The 26,527-nt window shown below is 38.8% G+C and overlaps 1 protein-coding gene across 1 annotated transcript in view; it reads left to right on the plus strand.

The window, feature by feature from the left end:
• Positions 1 to 3,808: 3,808 nt before the first annotated feature.
• Positions 3,809 to 26,527, plus strand: part of LOC124369701 — a 57,091-nt gene continuing 34,372 nt past the window's right edge. The window contains exons 1-3 of the mRNA XM_046827755.1: positions 3,809 to 4,073; positions 15,126 to 15,287; positions 17,541 to 17,708. Coding sequence (XP_046683711.1) covers positions 3,809 to 4,073; positions 15,126 to 15,287; positions 17,541 to 17,708 — 595 coding nt within the window. The remainder of the gene's footprint in view (positions 4,074 to 15,125; positions 15,288 to 17,540; positions 17,709 to 26,527) is intronic.

Raw genomic sequence — 26,527 nt, forward strand, 5'->3', positions numbered from 1 at the left:
ATTCTAGATACTATCCACAATACACTTACAGTATACCAAACTAGTAATTTATAAGGTGCGGTGTCTCGCGCGGCGCGGCGGTGACTGGACAGTGACGAGGCGCGTGCCGATTGTTTGTATACTTATAGAAACAACACGCGGTGTCTCACACGGCGCGGTGGCGGTGACGGTTCAGTAGTCGCGCGGCTCGGCGATGACGAGGCGCGTGCCGATTGCTTGGCGGTGACGGTTCAGCAGTCGCGCGGCTCCGAAATATTATTGTCGGTGATGACTAGGCGCGTGCCGATTGCTTGTATACTTACAGTAACAACGCGTGGTGTCTGCGCGGTGGCGGTGACGGGAGAGCGATGACATGCGTGGTGATTCGCGCGGCGCGGTTCTGACCACCCACTCTCACACTCTTAGTCGCTGAACCGCTCTATAACAATTCTGTCCCAGATTCGGTCTCACATGGTTTGTCCCAGAACCGGTCTCAGGTCCTTTGTCCCAGAAACGGCAATAGTATACTACTGGCTTCTACTTCCTCTCGCCGACCCTGTACATCTGTTTAGCAACACTGAGAGCGTCAGAACGAGCGCAGATGTTCATATTTATTAGAATACATAGGCTTCTACTTCCTCTCGCTTAAACTTGATCCCAGTTTCATCTGTTAAGTTCTGTAAAATATTAGCCCTACAGGATAAAAATGGAAATAAATACCCAACCGCATCGAGGCTTAGGGTCTGAGTTAGCGATAGCATAGGTTCAATCCTGTCCCTAGCCTTTGCCTTTTTAACAATACTGTCGCACAGTCGTGTCAATCCTGGGGCAGTGGCATAAAGTCAATACTGTGTGCTGTGGTCGCTGAAGAGTTTAATCGTCACTGTAAAATCTAAATTACCATAATGATATTGAATCAGGCTCCTCAGTATTTAGATGTTTTAGTTTCAAATGCAAATAAAAAAATATTGAAACCAATTAGATTACATTAAAGACCATTTCCGTCAAATTGACAGTTCTGTGCTGCTAAGCAATTTTAACATGATCAATTGCGTATTTACACATTTAGAAAGAAAAATAAAGTACGTTTCAGTTTTATCTACAAAAGGTGTTATGTTTTACCCACTGTCTCAAACCCGGGCCGTGCTTCCTCAGCACATCGTTTTTGAAAACGGTCTCCGGGGACATTCACTAACGATGTGATTTATCGTTGAGTTGCGGGACTAGTGTTCTACTTGGGAGCTGCAGAGTTTGTAAACATTTACTGTAATGTATTGAACATTGCAACTGACAATGTAAATACAATGTTCAAACATATATCAGTCATAGATACTGGTCCTTTATGAAATGAAATTACATTTTTGAGGCGGCGTTAGGGCTGTTATAGCCTTTTCTTCCACACAACCTCAACTCATTAAAAGCTTTTATCCATGAAAGGACGTCCAACAATTATTTTCATTAAGTCGGTTACGCATTGGATTTTAACATCTGATCTGAATGTGAGTGAACTTAATATTGACATTTAAAAAGGTTTTACCAAGAAACTTACACTTTACTTATTTGAACCCTTGGCTTTATATTCAAAACGTTAATTACTGAACACGTTTGTATATTTTATTTATACGTTTACCTTTAACGAATTTGCTGGAATTACTGTACAATCGCGAATTCAACTGTCCATCCAACATATTTTTACTTTGAGAATATACGTTAAGGCATTTACTCTCTACTTTATCCAAACAATGTTAATGAAACCGACCAAGAGGAAATTGCCTCAGAAAGAGTAAAAATCTATGGCCGCTAATTTTGGTTTAAATTAGTAATACGAGTAGTATGTTATGATTAAAAGTATTCTAATAAAATGGCACTCAAACAATGTAATATTATCGAAATAGTAAAGTTCTGGGTGATTAAGATTACGTGAAAAATTCCGTTACACTTAAGAGCAACTAGACAGTAGTATAATATTTTACAATTCGTATTCAACTAATAATAACGCTATCTAGTAACGATTACAAAAATGTATAATAACGATGTAGACCATGAGCTCACTGAATTTACACAGTGCGCATCCGTCTGCTTGTGCAGAAGACTTTGATCTACAGCTGATAGGGTCACCGAGAGCGGTCTGTAGTGTTCCCAATACTGTGTAACATTGCTCCATCTGATACCCCTGTGCCTTGTACAGAAGAGATTGATCTACAGTTGGATAGGGTCACGAGATAGGTCAGTAGTGTTCCCATTACTGTGGAACATTGCTCCTTCTGATACCGCACTGCCTGTACAGAAGAGATTGATCTACAGTTGGATAGGGTCACGAGATAGGTCAGTAGTGTTCCCATTACTGTGGAACATTGCTCCTTCTGATACCGCTCTGCCTGTACAGAAGAGATTTATCTACAGTTGGATAGGGTCACGAGATCGGCCAATAGTGCTCCCATTACTGTAGAACATTGCTCCTTCTGATACCGCTCTGCCTGTACAGAAGAGATTGATCTACAGTTGGATAGGGTTACGAGATCGGTCAGTAGTGTTCCCATTACTGTGGAACATTGCTCCTCCTGATACCCCTGTGCCTGTACAGAAGGGATTGATCTAAAGTTGGATAGGATCACGAGGTCGGCCAGTAGTGTTCCCAATACTGGGGAACATTGCTCCTTCTGATACTGCTCTGCCTGTACAGAAGGGATTGATCTACAGTTGGATAGGATCACGAGGTCGTTCAGTAGTTTTCCCATTACTGTGGAACATTGCTCCTCCTGATACTCCTGTGCCTGTAGCTGAAGTTCGATTTCGGTCTCGTAAACCATCGCTACGCCGAGCTTCGTAGATTGATCTTAGAATATTTTTATCTAACGCCAACTGAGATTTTTTCTAGGGACGAAAAATGTTTCCGATTTAAGGTTTAACGTCTATATTGGGTGGTGCTCGGAAGGAGTGGGTCCTTTTGTACGGATTACGAACTTTAGTCGGCAGTGTAGTGCGTGGAAATGTAAATAAGTAATGGCTCTTGAACCGTTAGTTGATTGTGAATATGTTCTCGGACGATGGAGCCCAAATTGTCAATAATTGCTCCTTGCACTCTTTTCCGGGAGGTGTGGTGATCTTCACAGCTTGGAGGGGTCTTGGCGAGATTGGCTTCTTGGTTCGGATATAACTCTATAATTGCGAGATTCATAAATTCATAATTATTTTTCTCTATCGCTTTTCAGACAAAGAGTAAAACAATCTTTTTGACGCAAATAACTTAAACGTTAGTGTGAAAGATACACATTTTGTGGCATTCAAATCAAATTCCACACGTTGAATAATATATTTCATTCAATACGGTACATATATTTTGAATTAAAAAATTCGAAATCAATAGTAGTATTTTTTTGGTTGTTGAGGATGCAAAATGGTACTGTATGCCTATGATTTTAATTTGTAACCCTTCATAATGAAGATCATTTAATATAATATTGTACAATCAGAAACAGTTAACATAAGTACATTTTTACTGCAATACAACTATGATAATAAAATGATTATGATTTGATCCAATATAAAGTAGAGCTAAAGTGGTACTGGAGCATAAGCAATTACAAAAGGGAGACAATAATGAAAAAAATCACTGGTGCCCTCAATGTTGTCAGGTATTGCATCTACATATATACAGATACAACGACTTCAGCTTAGTATATTAGTTATAAGATTTTGTCGTGTGGAAGGTAAAGGACATGATTGTTATGCCTGCAGTAATGTAATGGATTGTGATCTCCAGGAGCAATGTTATACCTTGCATAGTGTGTTATTTACTGCAAGTATATGTGTGTAAATCCAATACAAGATGAGCCCTTGTATGGAGGTCCCTACAGTATTGACAAATATTACTATTTCCATAGTGTACTGCTGTCCTCCAGAAGCACAGTTAGTGTGGGTATTATCGCTAACAGAAGTCGTGTGTTTAGGTCCAGGCCAATTCCTGGGAGCCCAGTGTGAGGACTCCTGTAATCCTGACCTGGTGCATGTCTTCTGTGATCCAGAGACCTCTCGGTGTGAATGTGAACACAAATACCCTGTCAAGTTGGGGCCTTTGAAAGGATGTGCCAAACGTAAGTTAACTTTATCGTCAGAACCTTCTGAGATATAATTAATGTACATTATATAAAATGGTATCATATACGTGGATAAATACATACAAAACAACGATGACACTACCAGACCACCTGACCACAACACTAGAAGGATGCTTGTCACAGTACAGCCAGATTCTATAGTCATTACTAGTTAGTATGTTACGTACGGTCTTCATCATTATACTAAATTTTCTTGAATAAAGTTGATAAAGATAAAAGTGATGTGTAGTGTGTGTGAAGTTAGAGGTAGGGTGAAATGGTGTCGGACATATGTATGTAAACACAGTCATACTTGACACCTTCTTCATGAAGTTTTTTGTGCTCTGAAACGTATAGACAAGGGAATTTTATATGTGCAATGTGCAATATGTTTGCCTAAAATGTTTAATGGTGGGACTCTTAAAATTATATTTGTAGATAAAAATAATGAAGCCCAGCAATACTCGTCTGTTTACCTTAGGTATACAGAGAGCTCGTCCAGGTGTTTCTCTGCAGTGTGTTAATTCTCGTAATCCACTTAACCATGCTGAGACTCTCCATCAGTAATAACATTTTTATATGTGTTTCACAACCCTCTATACAGCTACAAAATAAATTGGAACACTCTATTTGTTCCGATTTTATTTTTAAACGAATGAGGTTGTCTCATGTCCATTAGGCATGCAGGAGAATAGCATGCAAAATTGAACTGAACTAATACAAACTAGATTTCAAATCCTATAATATTTTTTCTGTAAGTTTTTAAGATCTTCTGTATATTTTAAACAAATCCTGCCTGACTCGTATTCCATAATTTTCATGTCCGCTAGAGCACTCCTTGCAAGTTTTACACGTGTGTGGACCAAAATAGCACAAATGTCATAATTAATGGTATTATGTTTAAAAATGGCGTTTCAGGGAATTTACAACTTAAATGTTGTAAAGCACTGAGATTAGTCTTGTACCGTCAAAGGTCACAATTTGAACATTCACGCCCACTTCACTCAGTTTTAGTACAGCCACTTTAATCAGCTGCGACAATAAAGTACTTTCTTGTGAAATGAAATGTGCCTGCCTAAAGGATGTGTTTTCCTAGACGCGTAATTGATGCGCTGCGTATGCGTATCTAAGACGCAGCACACTTGTCTTATGGGGTTTCGTTTAGTCCATCTGGACGTGCAGTTGTACGCAGCGCAACTCTTCACCATGTCACATAATAACAAACATTACCAACATCAACACCTAAATATAAAATATTTATAAAAAAAAAACTAGTTGAGTTGCTCAGAGCAGACGTCTTGACGTGCTGAACACGAAGAGTAGCCAACAATGCAAAATCCCGCGTTAAACGACGATTCGTGTTTCGACGTTGAAAGGCGTGGTGACGTATCGTCCCGTTGATCACCGCACAACGCGGTAAGTTCTTGCCCACTTTGAGCGCCTGCGAGCCCGTGGATACACCCGCAACGCACAGATGTATGCGACCGGAAAAACCAGCATGCGGCTTATGGGCAGTGCGCGTTCCAGTAGTATAGTTCGTTGAGTACAAATCATCCAGTGTAACAAAAAATGGCTGCGTTTCATTCAATGATAGATACATAGGCCTATGAATGTTTCTATGAATAAAGACAATTTCTATGAAGAAATGCAATTAATAAAATACTTGGCAACAAAAAATATATACAATCGTAAAATACTAGATGCACTTATATAAAATAAAAATAAAATTATAGGTAACAAAGAGTCATAATTTAGAAAGAAAACCAAGGAGTATGTCAGTGTTGTACACAACACAAAACCAAGGAGTATGTCAGTGTTGTACACAACACAAAACCAAGGAGTATGTCAGTGTTGTAAACAACACAAAACCAAGGAGTATTTCAGTGTTGTACACAACACAAAACCAAGGAGTATGTCAGTGTTGTACACAACACAAAACCAAGGAGTATGTCAATGTTGTACACAACACAAAACCAAGGAGTATGTCAGTGTTGTACACAACACAAAACCAAGGAGTATGTCAGTGTTGTACACAACACAAAACCAAGGAGTATGTCAATGTTGTACACAACACAAAACCAAGGAGTATGTCAGTGTTGTACACAACACAAAACCAAGGAGTATGTCAATGTTGTACACAACACAAAACCAAGGAGTATGTCAGTGTTGTACACAACACAAAACCAAGGAGTATGTCAGTGTTGTAAACAACACAAAACCAAGGAGTATGTCAGTGTTGTACACAACACAAAACCAAGGAGTATGTCAGTGTTGTACACAACACAAAACCAAGGAGTATGTCAGTGTTGTACACAACACAAAACCAAGGAGTATGTCAGTGTTGTACACAACACAAAACCAAGGAGTATGTCAATGTTGTACACAACACAAAACCAAGGAGTATGTCAGTGTTGTACACAACACAAAACTGTATATACCAATCCGAAAAACATTAGGTACTTAGAAATTAAAAATGAGCCTCAAAACTAAAAACGATAGTTTCAAATTTATTTACTAAGTTTACAAAAATAAAATAAAAACATCTACTTGTCAAATTTATAAAATCAGGAATCTACAAATTAAAATGTAGTGAAATGAAATGAAAAATGTTTTTATTAGAGGCGAATTTAGAACTATTGTATAAGTAAGTCCTCTCTACCACTAAACCTAATAAAAGGTTAAATTAATATAAATACATTTATAGCTAAAAATAAATCAATTTATTTATATGAATGTGACAAATATAAATTAGATCAAATCGGTCGAAAATTTTAAATCAGGAGTTAAAGATCATATTCAAGTTATAGATGAAACAATCATACTAGTATGAAATCAAATTTTGCAGAACGATTAATAACATCATACAATTCCTGGTAGGGTCAAAACAAAAATTTAAAATATTTGAAACAAAAGATGGAAAATGAATGTAAAAGAAAATTTACAAATGTTAATGAACTCAGATTTGTTAAGATCTTTATTACATTCAATTAAAATTTGTAAATGAAGATCCTCATAAAAGACTAAACATTATTCAAATCAATAATAGAACCCTATATTAGAAGAAATATGTACTCTAAAAGAATACCTCAATCAAAATTATATTGACTAAACCCCATAGTTCCAACACATGTATTATTGTTATTTGTTGTTATATTATATGAGGTTAATATACTAGTGTGATCACGGGCTTGGACAAAAAATCATTCAGTAATAAAATATGAAATGTTTAAAGTTGTCAATTTATATCTTATAGTTACAATATCTCAATAATGAGACAATTACAAACCCTGTCCATCTCAATGCACACCCAAAATACAGCTGAAATCTACGTAAAATATATAAACAGTTACAGAGTGAGAAAAGTTCCCAACCCTTTACTAATGTTTTATCGTAGCATATAGTAAATTGAAACATGGGATATATGGAATACATAGAATTGATTAATCAGTGTATTCCAAATTCCAAGAGGATGTCCCTCGAAGAGGAGAGGATGCTCCTATATCCAGTTTTTAAGTAACACCCTCTTTTAAGTACACCGTTACAAAAACATACAGTTTGGAGTAAAATAAGGATCTTGAATTGTTTTTAATATGTGTCAGATTAAAATTTCAAGTCATATTGAAACTTTTGGAAAAGTACTCTATAATTTAAATATGTTAGATAACAAGTTCTTTTAATATAATTATTATATAAAAATTCAATTTTATCAAATCAAACCAAATCATTCTTTAATCACGTATAAATTGAGTACATTGTTGAGTCAAGATAACAAGTTTTAAATAATATTTTAAATAATCAATGTAAATAATAAGTCCATTCTATCTATTCTATTGGCTCCTCCAGTCCAGGAACTCCTTGACGGTGTATATGGATCGGCCAAGGAGGCATGTTGTTAATGCAGTATTCAAGTTATTCTTAGGTAATTGCTGCAGGGCATGTGGCAGCCCGTTGAAGAAGACAGCACCACAGTAGGAAGGCTTCCTTTCATAGAGGGTCAGCCGATGAGTGTGTAGTGCGAATAAGTTCCCATGCCATGTGTTGTATGTGTGATCATCCGGCAGCCTGGCTCGTCTGATTGTACAGCATGCAGGATTACTTCGCGGATGTACATTGAGGTTATTGTTAATATCTTCAGTTCTTTAAATGCTTCTCTGCACGTGTCTTTGGGTTTTAGTCCTACTAATGCTCTTATGGCTTTCTTTTGGATAATCAACACTCGCTCAAACTTTGTTGCACTTGTGATTCCCCATACCGCTAGTCTATAATATGTAAGATGTGTCTGGAACAACGAGTAGTACGCTGCCAGAGCTGCTTCTTTGTTGCTTATCTCTATAATTCTTCTTACAGCATAGAGGCCAGAGCTTAGTTTTTTGGTACAGGTAGTTTACATGTGATGTCTAGGACAAGCTGTGTTCGAGAATAATGCCTGAATATTTAGTAGAACTTAATGTTTCAATTTCTGTTAGACCTTGGTGATTATTTTGAAGTGCGGTGTGTATAAGCTGGTTTGATTTATTTTCATTTAGAACTAGGTCATTTTTAAGGCAGTATTGTTTTGTCATATTGTAGTGTCATTTTTGCAGTGTATATCGACTTGGATTGTAGATATTAATATTCAGACATCCAAGACGATATAAAATATTTTTTTATTATTAAGCTCCTAGTAAATATTAAGTAAAATTTATTACTAGATTTTTAACTATTAAATATTGTCTGGTTTGTCTTAAATAAAAATCACAGTTCTAAATAAAAATAATGGATTTATTTTAAACTGGCAAATTAAAAAGTTCAATGTTTCAAAATTTTCATCACTCTATTTTCCACGAGAATTGACAAACCGTTTAGTAATATTAAAAGGTCCTTTGGCATGAAATAAAAATTTCTGTCAAATATATCATACTAAAAAAAAATCAGAGTTCTCTTCTGAAATAAAATAATAAAGTTTTGAAATGAAAATCAAATTCCACTTGGAAATAACTAAAATACAAATGTTCACTTCTTACTAAGTTCACTTAAAAAAAAAAACAAATTTCTCTTTCCACTAGTTGTACCTTAACTTTCAAGTCTTCATATTCAGATACAACTCTCTCAAACAATTATTAAAGTTCAATTAAATTCCAATTAATAATTCACAACAATAAAATAAAACAGTTCACATTAAATATTAATAAATAACTAAATTTCCAAAATTCAATCAAAGTTATTTACAAAGTTAAATTTTAATTCACTTTTCTTGCAAGTTTGAACCAGATGTAACTTGTTTTATTCTATTGTGCTTTATTGTTCATTAAGAATCAGTTATGCAGATTGCTCTGAAGTTTCTATAAATTTAATTTTTCCTATAAAAAAAGACAACAAACTTAATTTAATATAATTTCTGGAAGACTATTTCAATATAACGTGCAATAAATTTAGCGCTTACCTCAAAACCCCTCGAGAAAAAAAATTAGAAACACGTCGCGCACTGTCATTAACTAAATTCACGATAATTACCCAAAAGAAGGCCGAAAATCATGAGCTTGCAGTTTTTATAGTTCCCTTTCCACCCCCCTCTGATGGACATCCGCGGTGTTCTCTCATTGGCCCAGCCGTATCCAACTCGAGAAACAATAGCACTCTCAGATCTGACGTAACTGCAGTACACAAGACAAGTTCTGATCAATTCAAGGCAGTGAACCGCCTTCCTAATAATTTAAAGTTACCAGCACTAACTTGCCAAAGGATTACATATTCGTTTTTATCCTAACTTCTCACAAACTAATTAAAATTAAACCCCAATATTTCTTTCCCAAAATTTTCATTTAATTTAAGTTTTAATTAAAAAATCAACCAATGTAGCTTTAAAAACGCTACACAGTGTTAGAGCTTATTTCAAGTGTTCTTTTATTTCTTTGCTAACAGTGGTTAGAGAAGTATCGTCAGCAAACATTATAACTTCATAGAATTCTTCTAGATATGTTGGGAAATCATTAATAGTATGTAGAGCACTGGTCCAAATACGGACCCTTGGGGTACTCCTCAATTCATAGACAGATCACTTTGGTAATTTCGTCATGTACCTTATAGGTTACTTCTACAACTTGTTTCCTTCCGCTAAGGTGCCGTAGCTATTAAACCAATTTGCTTCTTTCCCAGCAATACCCAGTAATGTAAGTTTTCTTAAAATTAGTCTGTGGTCAATACAATCAAATGCTTTACTGAAATCTAGCTGAGTGCTGGGTGCTATGTAGCCCTGTTCAAGTTTGTCAATTATGCCTTTAACTAGTTGGACCACCGCTGTTGTCGTTGACCTCTTCTTTATAAAACCATACTGTCTGGGGGTAAAGAGGTTGTGTTCTTGTATGTTTTCTATACGCCTGTTTAGTACTATACGTTCTACATGTTTAGAAAAGTTTGATGTGAGTGATATTGGGCGATAGTTTGCTGCTTCGGTGGTTTTGCACTCTTAAACTTAGGGTAGACTTTAGCTACTTTCAGCCTACTGGGGAAGACCCCTTCGCTTCGGGATTAATTATTCGTTTCGGCTTGTGCAATAAAATCAGAATTTTGATTTTTCTTGAGCGATTTGAGTTTGAGGTCATAGGTTTTCTTCTTGATTGCAGTTTCACTTTTGTATCTTTCATTTCCTGTGAGGATTTCTTTGTTAAGCGCCTCTAAGTAAGCTTTTTTGAGAATTATACATTCAGAGTCCCAAATATTTTTTGAACTACTCCGGTTTGTTTTGATTTGTTTAAATGAACATGCTGTCTCATATGCAAATCTTACAGCAGCATTGAATGCTTCATAACCAGTTTCTGTGTTTGCTTCTACGACCCGTGCTCAGTCTTGGGCTGCTAATGTGTTCCTTAGTTGCTCCATTGTGCGTTGGTTAACCAGCCTCTGTTTGACCCTTATTTCAGGGCATTTGAAATCAACCCTCAGAGCACAGTTGCGCAGTGTGGTCAGATAGTCCAGTCCTGAACACACTTTGCGAAAGTTGGGCTTCACCAACAACAAACAGACAAACGACAATAAGACATCTTTACTTTACTTATGTCAATGGACGACTGACTGTTATGAGTGACACGTGTGGCGGGTATTTTTAACCTTTTTAGGTTGTATCCAGACAGTACCTATGTCAGACATGTGTTATTGTTGTTAGATTGTCCACATTTATGTCTCTCCATTATGATAGTTGGGCTGCTTACACTGGGTATTTTGTCTAGTTCTTCTGAAAAAACCTCTAACGCGTTTTCTAGTCTGCTTTAGGGTGTTCTGCAGATACCCATAAGGTACGGATGACATTTTTTAATACTTATTTTTATAAAGATGGTTCCACACAACAGTTCAGTTGTTGGGTCTGAAAAACCTCCAATAATTTGATCCATGTTCTGGTAGTATTATTATGTCTGGATTTATGTTATGTAGAATGTGTTTTAGCATTTATATTTTATTCTTCAGTCCAATTATATTTTGGTGAATTACTTTTATAGTTGTTTTCTCAAGTTGGTTAGTTATGGGATTTTTCTTTTTTTTGGTGAGGCATAATAAAGGGTTTGGTAGTCGTGGTGTTGGTGTCAGCGAGCTACTTGATGAGTGCTGATCAGCCTGCAGCATACTTATGTTGGTGTCGACTTTTTCTGCTTGCCTGTTTATGCTGCTTGAGTACCGGTAGTTGCTATTTATTTTTTGTAGAATTCAATGTGATTGTTAAAAAATCCTGTAGGCCTTAAGTTTTCTTACGGATTTTTGCAGTGATCGGTGTTTTATATTTGACGTGTCAGGTTGGGAGTTTTTCGCTGTTTAGCAGCTTTTGCCATTTGTAAGGAAATGCTAAAAAAGTTACTCCTGGTGTTTTCTAATTTTTAATTACAGATCTCTATAGTTCTTGATTTCTGGTAGGTTGAATTTGTCAGCGGTTTTGTCAAAATTTCTTCCTGTGTTTGGTTATAAGTTTGTCTTGTTCCAGATGTCCGTGATTGACTTGTATTTGAACCATCTTTGTGGTACCCAGAGAGTATATTTGCAGTTCTTCTTGTAGAGAGATCTTAGGGTTTATCAAAGTCGGGGAGCTGGGGTCTGGTAAAGACTGCTATAAAAATGTAGAGGATTCTGATTGGTGGTCATCCACAGTAGTAGTGAAGTTGCTATTATAGCTTTTAATTTTCTCAAGGATGGATATCAGATACGTCCTTGTAATTTGTTCAAGTTCTGTAATTTTTAGAGAGAGTTCGTTTGACTTTTGTTTTGTATTTAGAATTGTCAAGTTTTTAGATAAAATTACCTCTTTTAACTTTTCTTCATTTATTATCAGGGACTCTATACTTAAATTCAACGAAGTTGCAGTATTATCGCTTGATTTAATCTGGTTATTTAATTTATTTTGTAGTTGATCAAATGTATCTAGTAAGATTTTAGCTTCAAGCTCCGACTGTCGAATTAAATCCTCTTTTAATGCCCGTTGTTGTTCTTCTATCTTCATAATATAATAGTTTTCCTCGAGTAGCTCATTGTTCTTGTCGGTCAATATTTTGACAATCTCGTCTTTTTCCTTTAATTTATCTTTAATTTTGAGGTATGAACTGATGTCATGTCTGCTCTTTTCAAGTTTTATTAAGAAGTCCGTGTTTTCTTCTTGTAAGCTTTGCAGATTTTGTTTAAGTTTAATGTTATCTGCCAGCAGTGCGCTGCCCGCCTCGGCAGCAAGAATAAGGGATGTCTCTAAATCAATGTCATCAATCTTGTCATAATTATCAATCCTTTCAGTAATTTCATTAACTTTGGTATGAGGCTCTTGCAGAGTGAGACAATTTTGTTCAGCTTCCTTGCAGAGTTGAATTTCTTGTTTCGAAAGTGATCTGTTTTTGGTCCTCCTGGCCAGGAGGGGTATCCTCGTAACTTAGCTAATACCTTATCTCCTTTCCCAAATTTGGTAGTCATCTTAATACAGGTATAGCAGGTATGTTATTACTTTTACAGCTTATCAGTCAATTAATAAACTTAGTCAGTGGTTTTTAAAATAGAAATTAGTTTTAATGACCTTGGCTGCTTGTCAGTCAAATTATTGATTGGCTGGCTGATAAAATAAGTTAGTTTTAATGACTTTGGCTGCTTGTAAAACAATGTACAGTTTTTTAAGCCTAGTTTGACTGGTTCCTACTGTCATAATTTATGCCTGACAGTAGGAGGAACAGTTTTTGAGCCTGTTTTGACTGTTTCCTATTGTCAGAATTTTTAAAAGGATGGACAGTTTTCAAAACCTGGTTTGACTGGTTCCTATTGTCAGAATTTATATAAGAATGACAGGTTTTTAAACCTGGTTTGACTGGTTCTTATTGTCAAAACTTATGCCTGACAGTAGGATGGGCAGTTGTTAAGCCTGGTTTGACTGGTTCCCATTGTCAGAATTTATATAAGAATGGACAGTTTTTAAGTCTGGTTTGACTGGTTCCTATTGTCAGAATTTATAAAAGGATGGACAGTTTTTTAAGTCTGGTTTGACTGGTTCCTATTGTCAGAATTTATAAAAGGATGGACAGTTTTTTAAGCCTGGTTTGACTGGTTCCCATTGTCAGAATTTATATAAGAATGGACAGTTTTTAAGTCTGGTTTGACTGGTTCCTATTGTCAGAATTTATAAAAGGATGGACAGTTTTTTAAGCCTGGTTTGACTGGTTCCTATTGTCAGAATTTATAAAAGGATGGACAGTTTTTTAAGCCTGGTTTGACTGGTTCCTATTGTCAGAATTTATATAAGAATGAACAGATTTTTAAGTTTGGTTTGACTGGTTCCTATTGTCTTTTGGATAGAAGTTGTCAATTATGTGTTGCTCTATCAGCTGGTGGCGCACCTAGGTCAAGACTGTTGAGACAGCAGGTGTCAGGTCACTCACACTCAGCTGTGGCACACTTAGCTTAGCAGGCTAACTCCACTAATGTTGGTGAGTTGGAGGAAATTGTGTTGGAACTTATGAGTTGTCAATTATGTGTTGCTCTATCAGCTGGTGGCGCACCTAGGTCAAGACTGTTGAGACAGCAGGTGTCAGGTCACTCACACTCAGCTGTGGCACACTTAGCTTAGCAGGCTGAATACCTCCACTAATGTTGGTGAGTTGGATGAAATTGTGTTGGAACTTATGAGTTGTCATATATGACGTCACTAGTCAATTGTCATATTTGTGAAAAACTAAGAGTAATATTTTACGTAAAAGTTGATTTTTTGTGTTTAGAGTAAATTACTTTAAAAACTTTGAAGAAAAATTGTTGCTTTGATATTTAGTTATTAATAGCGTCAAGTAAGCTTTAAATAGTTTTCTTTACTACTACATAAAGTTATAGTTTTTATGTTTTTTTTTAAAGTTCCTGGTAAGTTTTTTTTTTTTTTTTTTTTTTTTTGTATGGAACAAACTTACAGCTCTTAGTTACAATGTTTTGAATTATTAGTTGATTAAAATACTACTCATCAACACAACCACTCATTCATTCATTCATGTCATTCTGCTTTTTTTAAGTGGTCACTTTCACTAGAATGTTACTTGTCGGCCAACTTGATTTTTAACCTAGAAATTACAGATATCTACCTAGTAGTAAGTCATAAAAACTGGTAATTTACTTAATTATTCAAAAGTTTATTAGAAGTTACGAAATTGTCTGTTTTATACAAATAAATATCTTTAAAATCGAATGATACAGCCATCTAGTTTGTTCCCAAGTATTTTGATTTTCTTCCGCATTAAAAATAATTGACATGGTAGGTGGATTTACTTTTGAAATTTGTAATTAGGGAAGACATACCTACATTTTTGAATTTGCTATACAGTAGTGTCTAGTGACAGATATATTGTCCCTAACTAATTTTTCTGCATGACATTGTTCAAAAATAAGTTGGTTGAATAGATGTTTAGGTTACCATATACTTATAAATTGTAATGTTAGTAATACAAAAATAATTTCATAGATTCATGTTAGGAAGTAACAAATTAGTTATAAGGTTATTCAGTACAATCGAACTCTGAAACTTTGAAAAACAAAATATAGTTCTACTGATAGTGACTTGTTTGCTTATTGCAGCGGTTTCACTGGGAGATCAGTGTTTCTACTACAAGACTTGTGCCTACTCTGATCAAAACGCCGAATGTGTGCAGATTCGCCACAACGCAATCTGTCAGTGCAAGCAAGGATACCACGAGGTCACACTCTCCAGGCCCAACAAGAGGGTCTTTTGTTCACAAGGTACTCTGTTCCACAGTGAACTTTATTTTATCCACCTTCAGGATAATTGAATTGAGGGTTGAGATTGCCTTCTGCTGAGATCGCAAATTACGAGGGAGGGTTGGAACTTCAACACTCACGAAGCCCAGTAATCACTCTCCACCTATCGTTTGTCATGAGCCGTTGCTGGATATCAAATGGGCATTTGCCCAGTGTAGATTCTAGTGGCAGGCATAATCCACCAAAAATTGAACTCTCCTGTAAAGACTTAGTCTACAAACATTAAGTACAGGAATTCTTTTTTCCATTTATGACAAAAAACTTATTTTTTAATTTAATATTGTACAAAATTTTATGTTTTTCTTGACGGAATCATGACACAACTAGTACATAACACCGTTCGCGTGGATATTGTTTATACAACTGGTACATAACACCGTTCGCGTGGATATTGTTTATACAACTGGTACATAACACCGTTCGCGTGGATATTGTTTATACAACTGGTACATAACACCGTTCGCGTGGATATTGTTTATACAACTGGTACATAACACCGTTCGCGTGCATATTGTTTATACAACTGGTACATAACACCGTTCGCGTGGATATTGTTTATACAACTGGTACATAACACCGTTCGCGTGGATATTGTTTATACAACTAGTTCGCGTGGATATTGTTTATACAACTGGTACATAACTTCGTTCGCGTGGATATTGTTTATACAACTGGTACATAACACCGTTCGCGTGGATATTGTTTATACAACTAGTTCGCGTCGATATTGTTTATACAACTGGTACATAACACCGTTCGCGTGGATATTGTTTATACAACTGGTACATAACACCGTTCGCGTGGGTATTTCTGACGAACTATGATCCCCGGTATAGATTATCGTAGTTCAGTTACCTTTTTTGATTTGATATCGGAACCACGATCTGCCTAGTACCGTAATCGGTTTGAATCAAACTCCAGACCTCAGGAGCACTCACCAACACCAATGTAATCTTCATCTTAAGGGAAAAGGTGAGCGTTTCCATATGTTTATGATATACTGTAAAGAAATTCAAAATATTAAGTCTCTGGGGCTATAAAAACGTCTTATACCTCTTCTTGAGTTTTTACTAAGACGCAATAATGTGTGTAATGGGTGTAAACTCCGAGTGTAAGACCTCAATTACATTAATGACTTCCGGAAGAATTGCAATGAGTGGTCGTAGAATAAATTAACATAATAGTCTATTGTATCAGTTTTAATGAGAAGTTTGCAAATATAATACTAGTCGGTACGGTACTATGTAAATCACACTACAATGGGAAAGCAGTTGTGGCAGGATTATGCAATTCGCATTGCAGACTTTGTAAGTCCCACAGATGTAAATCAACGTTAATCCGCTAAGTAAGCGGCTATTGCTTTGTGCTGTATCCCACGTATGACCTTGGTGCTCAATTAATTTACAAACAAATACTGTACTAATTACGCAGTTTCTGTTTTTTTTTCTTTTAGTTCGCGAAAGTTATTTTCAATTCGACTTGGAATATTTTGTAAATCATGTAACTTTTTGACGAATATACTTTTCCGAAGAAACCGTAATAAAGATGTTTTGATTTGATTTAACTTTACATCATTTGATCGTGGTTTGGGTGACCTGTAGTCGTTCTATACTAAAAAATTTACATCTTTAAATTTGTTATTGTTTAGAAACTGTGAAAAGAAATAAAGGTTATGTTTGTATTCTTCTTACCTTAACACGAACTAATTTAGTTATTGGTATAGGTTAAAAGCTTGCATAAACCAAGGACAGATTCCAGGAAATGTTAAGTATTGATTTTACTGTATTTGATTATTTTTAACGCACAATACATTTACCTTACTCGTATTCTGTAAAAATTCCAATGCAATCCTAAAGTACGGGTTACCGTTTGGAGGGGGAGGTTGGCAATTCCCCTTTTTTGAACGTACTGACTTAAAACTTGAAATTAAACTGTGCCTCTACTGAAAACATCCCCAAATAATTCTTAAAAAATGTTCACTTTTATTTTAAGCAACAGGAATTCCGAAGTGTCTAGCAATTCTGGATTATTTCTGTAAGGGGGAAGTTCTCTATATACTTAAAGTGTGTACCAGTCGTTTAAAGTACCCACTATATGAGTATGTGAGTATTCTGGCAGAAACTGTTTCAAGTGACTTGTAAGCTCGATGGACCTTTTGTCGGATATTTTTTCTTGTGGGCAGGTATAATACTTATGACAGAACGTTTGCTTCAGATATTCTAGTCGTGACAACTGACACCTCGACACTCCTAGGTGTGGCCACGGGCCTCGCTATCTTCACGGCTCTCATCTGCTTCGTGCTGAAGCTATTTGTGGGAGCAGAGCCTCGCCACTACGCCAATGCCAACATGGCTCCACCTCTCCTGTTCTCCAGTGACACAGGTAACATTGAACGTAAGTTATGGGGAGTTTCTGACTTACAGATGTAGCCATTGACATTTCTAGTTTTTAAGTAATCCAATCTCGCTTTAGGGTCCGGGTCAAGTCACAATCTCATTCGTATCCGAGGGTTTTCTCGTTCTTACAATATGGTTTTACAACTCGACCCTCCAACAGACCAGTAGTACCCGACCATTAAAACTCTCTGACTAAAAACAACTCTATGAACTATAAATTATAGGTGAAACCGCATGTGACGTCTAAAGTGGGGAAAAGTAATAAACCACCGTGAAATAAATAAGTAAGTAAATCAACGTACCGTGAGCCACGGGACTACTGTCATAGGCTAGTCTCTGGCGAGGCAACACGTGGTAGACTGGCCTGAAGGTTGCTTCTGTGACGTCACTGAATACTATAGTGTAACTGTGTTCAATGATGTCACTGCACGGCCAGGCGAGACGGGGTAGACTGGCCTGAAGGCTGCTTCTGTGACGTTACTGAATACTATAGTGTAGTGTTCAATGATGTCAATGCACGGCCAGGCGAGACGGGGTAGACTGGCCTGAAGGCTGCTTCTGTGACGTTACTGAATACTATAGTGTAGTGTTCAATGATGTCAATGCACGGCCAGGCGAGACGGGGTAGACTGGCCTGAAGGCTGCTTCTGTGACGTTACTGAATACTATAGTGTAGTGTTCAATGATGTCACTGCACGGCCAGGCGAGACGGGGTAGACTGGCCTGAAGGCTGCTTCTGTGACGTTACTGAATACTATAGTGTAGTGTTCAATGATGTCACTGCACGGCCAGGCGAGACGGGGTAGACTGGCCTGAAGGCTGCTTCTGTGACGTCACTGAATACTATAGTGTAGTGTTCAGTGATGTCACTGCAAGGCGAGGTGATATAGACTGGCCTGAAACTTTAATTATGGATCCTTCTGAGAAGATAAACTTGTCATTGCTGTAAGTTGTGCCCGTTTGAAATCCCTCGAAATATGTGCCACCTAGCGGCTAACGCTAGAAACACACGCTATTAGTGACCGGCTAGCAGCGCCAAGTGGAGTGTCGTAGAACTAGTGCAGCGCGCGAAGTTTAGAACTGGTAAACGGTGGACCGACGTTATTACACCCATGTGCACGCGCGCACACTTGCCATAGCTGCTCGCCGCAACCCTGCGCCCAGGGTCCTGCTGCCGTCTACCTGTCTTCACTATGAGCATGTGTGTAAAGTTAGCGTAACAAACATGAGAGACTAATGTCTGCACATGTGATTCAACACAACCAAAAACTTGTTTCAACTTAAAACAATTTATCATTTAGAAACAAACCCTTGGCCTCATTTTGCTTATTTCAGGAATCAGAGTCTTTATTTTGTTCAAATCACACACTAAAATATGAGCAAATAGTGACATGAGACGAATCCTGTAGGCGAACCTAATTTATAAATAATAAATTTAGGAATATTGAAATCGACATCAGCTAATTTTACATTTATGCTGCCTGAATCTTATGTCTCAGATAAATCTCAATTACTACTTTAAACATTTTGAGTTTTACTTATAATATAATATACACAAACTTTACAAATTCTAACAATATTACAAATTCGAAAGTGGCTTTTGTTTGTTTGTTTTGTTTTTACGCAAACTATTCTACAGATTCTATCGAAACTTAACATGGATATTTTAGCGTCTCTAGTATGAATATAGGCCAACTATTATTTCGAAAATCCATCCAGGCTACGCACCTCTAAAGTAATGACAAAATCCCATCTTGGTTTCTAAAGATATGAAATAATATTTGAAAGAGCCTGCTAAATGTAATCAACTGTTCTATGTCAACATTGTATTATAACATAGCTATCATATGTTTAACTAACTTAATTTTTAATGTATGTTTCAATTTATAGTCTCCAAGCCATATAATAAGGTTAAAAGTAAGAATTATTGATATGAATCCAACCTTTTATTCAGATGATAAAATTGGAAGTTTTGGTTAAACTTACACTTTTGACCGAACATTTCAGCAAACATTAAGTATGCAGTTTTTTTTAAGTAGTGAAATGCTGATATCAAAGGCAAAGTTACTGTTAGCTTTGGATTTAGATTTTAAGACCGTTAGAAAACCGTAATATAAGTCCTGAAATAAGAACCAATAAACATTATATCAACTTTTGACTCTCTCAACCAGACTGAATTAAAGCTTAATTGAATTAGATCTGTGCCTTATTCTGTTTCAAAACATCAGGCTAGTTTATACTCCAGTGCTAAGTTTTTAATGTAACTTGTAAAATTAAATATGCTTAATGATATGTAAATTAAGTGATTAGTTTCTTTTCCTACAAATAAGTATAGTTTATAATATGTTTAAACCAAATCCATAAGAATCCAAGTTAATTTACTTAATCCGTCCTGGACATGGTTTGATAATTGTGGTATAGCTCTATTGGGCTTATAATTTACAGGTACAGATTGTGGATTGCCGCTCGACGACTGGGTGACCTATTCAATTTCCTAGAATTTAACACAAACGACTCAGAATATTGTTTCAGGGGCCAGAAACTGGGAACGGCTCATAGCGATAGATCAGTAGACAGAGCCGAGCAGTTCCGACTACTAACGACAACCCCTGAACATCTGCTGGCCTTTCTTACAGGGTTGTACATTTTGTGGGTAGGCAAGTGGCGAGAGGAGGGAGGGGGTGATCGATGAAGCGATGGTTTCGACTCTAGTGGTGGGTACGCGAACCACGTAAAACTAGGTACACTGGCTGTTCACACCCGTATCATAGAGATGATATATCTAGGAGGATTCATAATCAAGGCCTGAAGGCTGCTTCTGTGACGTCAAGATAGGCGATGGGTGCCACTCCACGGTGCGACGACACGGGATAGACAGGCCTGAAGGCTGCTTATGTGACGTCAAGGTCGGCGATGGGTGTCACTCCACGGTGCGACGACACGGGATAGACAGGCCTGAAGGCTGCTTATGTGACGTCAAGGTCTGCGATGGGTGTCACTCCACGGTGCGACGACACGGGATAGACAGGCCTGAAGGCTGCTTATGTGACGTCAAGATAGGCGATGGGTGCCACTCCACGGTGCGATGACACGGGATAGACAGGCCTGAAGGCTGCTTATGTGACATCAAGGTCGGCGATGGGTGTCACTCCACGGTGCGACGACACGGGATAGACAGGCCTGAAGGCGGCTTCTGTGACGTCAAGATAGGCGATGGGTGTCACTCCACGGTGCGACGACAAGGGATAGACAGGCTTGAAGGCTGCTTATGTGACGTCAAGGTCGGCGATGGGTGTCACTCCACGGTGCGACGACACGGGATAGACAGGCCTGAAGGCTGCTTACGTGACGTCAAGGTCGGCGATGGGTGTCACTCCACGGTGCGACGACACGGGATAGACAGGCCTGAAGGCTGCTTATGTGACGACAAGGTCGGCGATGGGTGTCACTCCACGGTGCGACGACACGGGATAGACAGGCCTGAATGCTGCTTATGTGACGTCAAGGTCGGCGATGGGTGTCACTCCACGGTGCGACGACACGGGATAGACAGGCCTGAATGCTGCTTATGTGACGTCAAGGTCGGCGATGGGTGTCACTCCAGGGTGCGACGACACGGGATAGACAGGCCTGAATGCTGCTTATGTGACGTCAAGGTCGGCGATGGGTGTCACTCCACGGTGCGACGACACGGGATAGACAGGCCTGAAGGCTGCTTATGTGACGTCAAGGTCGGCGATGGGTGTCACTCCACGGTGCGACGACACGGGATAGACAGGCCTGAAGGCTGCTTATGTGACGTCAAGGTCGGCGATGGGTGTCACTCCACGGTGCGACGACACGGGATAGACAGGCCTGAAGGCTGCTTATGTGACGTCAAGGTCGGCGATGGGTGTCACTCCACGGTGCGACGACACGGTATAGACAGGCCTGAAGGCTGCTTATGTGACGTCAAGGTCGGCGATGGGTGTCACTCCACGGTGCGACGACACGGGATAGACAGGCCTGAAGGCTGCTTATGTGACGTCAAGGTCGGCGATGGGTGTCACTCCACGGTGCGACGACACGGGATAGACAGGCCTGAAGGCGGCTTCTGTGACGTCAAGGTCGGCGATGGGTGTCACTCCACGGTGCGACGACACGGTATAGACAGGCCTGAAGGCTGCTTATGTGACGTCAAGGTCGACGATGGGTGTCACTCCACGGTGCGACGACACGGGATAGACAGGCCTGAAGGCGGCTTCTGTGACGTCAAGGTCGGCGATGGGTGTCACTCCACGGTGCGACGACACGGGATAGACAGGCCTGAAGGCTGCTTATGTGACGTCAAGGTCGGCGATGGGTGTCACTCCACGGTGCGACGACACGGGATAGACAGGCCTGAAGGCGGCTTCTGTGACGTCAAGGTCGGCGATGGGTGTCACTCCACGGTGCGACGACGACACGGTATAGACAGGCCTGAAGGCTGCTTATGTGACGTCAAGGTCGGCGATGGGTGTCACTCCACGGTGCGACGACGACACGGGATAGACAGGCCTGAAGGCGGCTTCTGTGACGTCAAGGTCGGCGATGGGTGTCACTCCACGGTGCGACGACACGGGATAGACAGGCCTGAAGGCTGCTTATGTGACGTCAAGGTCGGCGATGGGTGTCACTCCACGGTGCGACGACACGGGATAGACAGGCCTGAAGGCGGCTTCTGTGACGTCAAGGTCGGCGATGGGTGTCACTCCACGGTGCGACGACACGGTATAGACAGGCCTGAAGGCTGCTTATGTGACGTCAAGGTCGGCGATGGGTGTCACTCCACGGTGCGACGACACGGGATAGACAGGCCTGAAGGCGGCTTCTGTGACGTCAAGGTCGGCGATGGGTGTCACTCCACGGTGCGACGACACGGGATAGACAGGCCTGAAGGCTGCTTATGTGACGTCAAGGTCGGCGATGGGTGTCACTCCACGGTGCGACGACACGGGATAGACAGGCCTGAAGGCTGCTTATGTGACGTCAAGGTCGGCGATGGGTGTCACTCCACGGTGCGACGACACGGGATAGACAGGCCTGAAGGCTGCTTATGTGACGTCAAGGTCGGCGATGGGTGTCACTCCACGGTGCGACGACACGGGATAGACAGGCCTGAAGGCTGCTTATGTGACGTCAAGGTCGGCGATGGGTGTCACTCCACGGTGCGACGACACGGGATAGACAGGCCTGCAGGCTGCTTATGTGACGTCAAGGTCGGCGATGGGTGTCACTCCACGGTGCGACGACACGGGATAGACAGGCCTGAAGGCGGCTTCTGTGACGTCAATGTCGGCGATGGGTGTCACTCCACGGTGCGACGACACGGGATAGACAGGCCTGAAGGCTGCTTATGTGACGTCAAGGTCGGCGATGGGTGTCACTCCACGGTGCGACGACACGGGATAGACAGGCCTGAAGGCTGCTTATGTGACGTCAAGGTCGGCGATGGGTGTCACTCCACGGTGCGACGACACGGGATAGACAGGCCTGAAGGCTGCTTATGTGACGTCAAGGTCGGCGATGGGTGTCACTCCACGGTGCGACGACACGGGATAGACAGGCCTGAAGGCGGCTTCTGTGACGTCAAGATAGACGATGGGTGTCACTCCACTGCGGCTAATGGCGCTACCGCTCACCCTGGTATATATTCATATAGTTTCAGCGTATTAAAAAAATTAGAGCTTTGCTAGAGCTTTAAAACTATATAAAATTATGACAATTTACTATTTCTTGTGCAGTCAGACAAATATTTAAGCTTTTGTCATGTTTATTATGTAAACGCTGTAATCTCTAATTCATTATTCTCTTTTTCCCTTTGTATAATTTTTAACTTACTAATAGAAGCATACAGTTTCTCATCTGAAGAAGTCTCATAGAATGCAAAAAAATTATGTATTTTCATTATCAAGTTAAAGTTCAGGTTCAAAAAACCTTTATTTATTTAGAAATTTACATGTATTACTACATTTCATATGCCAACATGGCAAGTGTGAAATGAAAAAAAATCACTTTGGTTTAGCAAGTTACAGGCTTGTTGAGACTTGTCAAATGGATTATTGAAATTAGTTTTAAAATTTCCTTAGACATTGTGTCTGTTATAGTCTGTGGTTACAGGGTATTTAGTACAATATGACGAAAGTAGGTTTACTTTCGTCATCATTTTCAAAATTTGTAATACAAGCTCATACACTTATTTGTGTCTGTTGTTAAAGTACTGCAAGGAAAAGTATCCACAACATTTCTTTTTTACTTAAATTGGACGAAACCATAAATGTTTGAGTAGTGGTAGCTAGAGTAATATCCCACAATATCTTCATTACCCCTGCAAGGTTACCAACTCTGTCACTTAGCTCAGGTTTTACATGCACTTCGGCTAACAACAATTTGCACAATGATTTATAATCATTCAACAGAGGCAGCGTAAACGTGACCTATATTTTCCCATACCAAATTTGGATGTCACTTAGCTCAGGTTTTACATACACTTCGGCTAACAACAATTTGCACAATGATTTATAATCATTCAACAGAGGACAGCGTAAAACGTGACCTATATTTTCCCATACCAAATTTGGATGTCACTTAGCTCAGGTTTTACATACACTTCGGCTAACAACAATTTGCACAATGATTTATAATCATTCAACAGAGACAGCGTAAACGTGACCTATATTTTCCCATACCAAATTTGGATGTCACTTAGCTCAGGTTTTACATACACTTCGGCTAACAACAATTTGCACAATGATTTATAATCATTCAACAAACGTGACCTATATTTTCCCATACCAAATTTGGATGTCACTTAGCTCAGGTTTTACATACACTTCGGCTAACAACAATTTGCACATCATTTATGCTCATCAACACACTTCGGCTAACAACAATTTGCACAGCGTAAAAACGAACGATATACAGCGTAAACCATACCATTTTTTGATACCAAATTTGGATGTCACTTAGCTCAGGTTTTACATACACTTCGGCTAACAACAATTTGCACAATGATTTATAATCATTCAACAGAGACAGCGTAAACGTGACCTATATTTTCCCATACCAAATTTGGAAGTAAGGCTTGGAAGATGCACTGTTAAAAAATTCTATTCTATCTATTTTTTATATGCATTAAGGAAAGCAAAATATATAGACGCAAACCACGTTTTAACAATGTAGCATGATAAACTAATTTTTGCTTAAATATTCGTTTTTAACTGCTCTTATAACTCCAATTTGTTACTCACTTCACAATTTTCCGGAACTTTTCTTTCAATTGACTCAATCAGAAAGGCAATCGTGTTGAGATTGTCCTCAATGGTAACTGTGTTGTCATTTGTACGTTAAAAAATAGATACATAAAGTTATCAGTTACTACCATATTTCAAACAACTGCTGTGGTCAAGACAATTTCTTTTTTATGATTATCATTGTATAAGTTATTATATTATGAGTGTGTATAATTTCAGTTCATTGTGAATTATTAGAGAATCGCCAATTTTTGGCATGGTGTTTTTTCTAAGACTGCCAAACATCTGCACATCTGGCGTTTTTCTGGTTTGATTTGGGACATTGAAAATAATCAAACAGTTTGTTTCAAATTTTACGAACACCTCAACCTGCGTTTGGAATATCTAACTCAGTTACAGCAGTAAATGCTCAACAGAGTGTATAACGTCTTCTCTTTCCTCTTCAATTTGTTCTTCCTCCTGGCGTTTTAAAGTGTCTTCGAGCCTTTTTCGGAATTAACATGATAGGAAGTATGTTGGCAAGTTCTCAAAAACTCTGGGCAAAGCATCTTGTTTCAGTTTAAGCGATTCCGTTCAGCAGTCAGGACAGAGCCAGCCGGCCTGTTCACCGAAATGTTATATACACATAACTGATCTATGATAGGGGGAAAGGTCTTCTCGACAAATGGCCGACACCCATTTTAATTTAAAACCCTCATCATTTGGTCATTTAAACAGTGTAACATTTGGTTCACTTCAACGATCACAATAATTACTCTTGCACCCAGGGACACAAGTTGAAGGTATTGAAGCTTACGGCTGATAGGCTTCGAACAATGTATGTAAACACAAATACACAACAAGTAGTAGGAAAATCTCCAACAAAGTAGCAAAGCACAACAATACGCGTGGAACAAAAGTAAGGTTAGTGCTCATTGTCAACTATAGTATTTCAATACAGCCCGGGTATTTACATATTCGAGTACCTCAAAATGAATTCGAATATTTTTGAAATTAGTACAATTTCTCTGGTAGAATCGTATTGAAACCTACTGAATTCGTCATTTTAGACTTATCCAAAGCCTTTGGCTGTGTGGATCACTTGATCCTTCTAGATCGATTACGTGGCTATGGTATCCGAGGAGTCCCATTAAACTGGGTTCAATCATACCTAAGTAATAGGACTCAACAAATTGAGATCTGCGGCACATTATCTGAAGCTTAGAAAATAAAATATGGTGTACCCCAACGATCAATCCTGGGACCTATACTTTTCTTATTATATGTGAGCAATGTTGCATCATCAGTTAATTCCGGATACATCATACAATATGCTGATGACACAACTGTCTATTTTAAATCGAATAACATGTCAATTCTTGAAATCCAAACTTTTGAAGGGCTGAATAGCTGTATACAATATTTTAATATGCACAATCTAAATATTAACAATTCTAAACCCAATTATATATTTGTTTGTAACCGAATACCTGTAAACGGTCATAGGCCAACAGTGATGTTGGGAGAAGAAGAACTCAACGAAGTATATAGCACT

The sequence above is a fragment of the Homalodisca vitripennis genome, chromosome X (genome assembly GCF_021130785.1).
Source record: "Homalodisca vitripennis isolate AUS2020 chromosome X, UT_GWSS_2.1, whole genome shotgun sequence".
NCBI lineage: Eukaryota > Metazoa > Arthropoda > Insecta > Hemiptera > Cicadellidae > Homalodisca > Homalodisca vitripennis.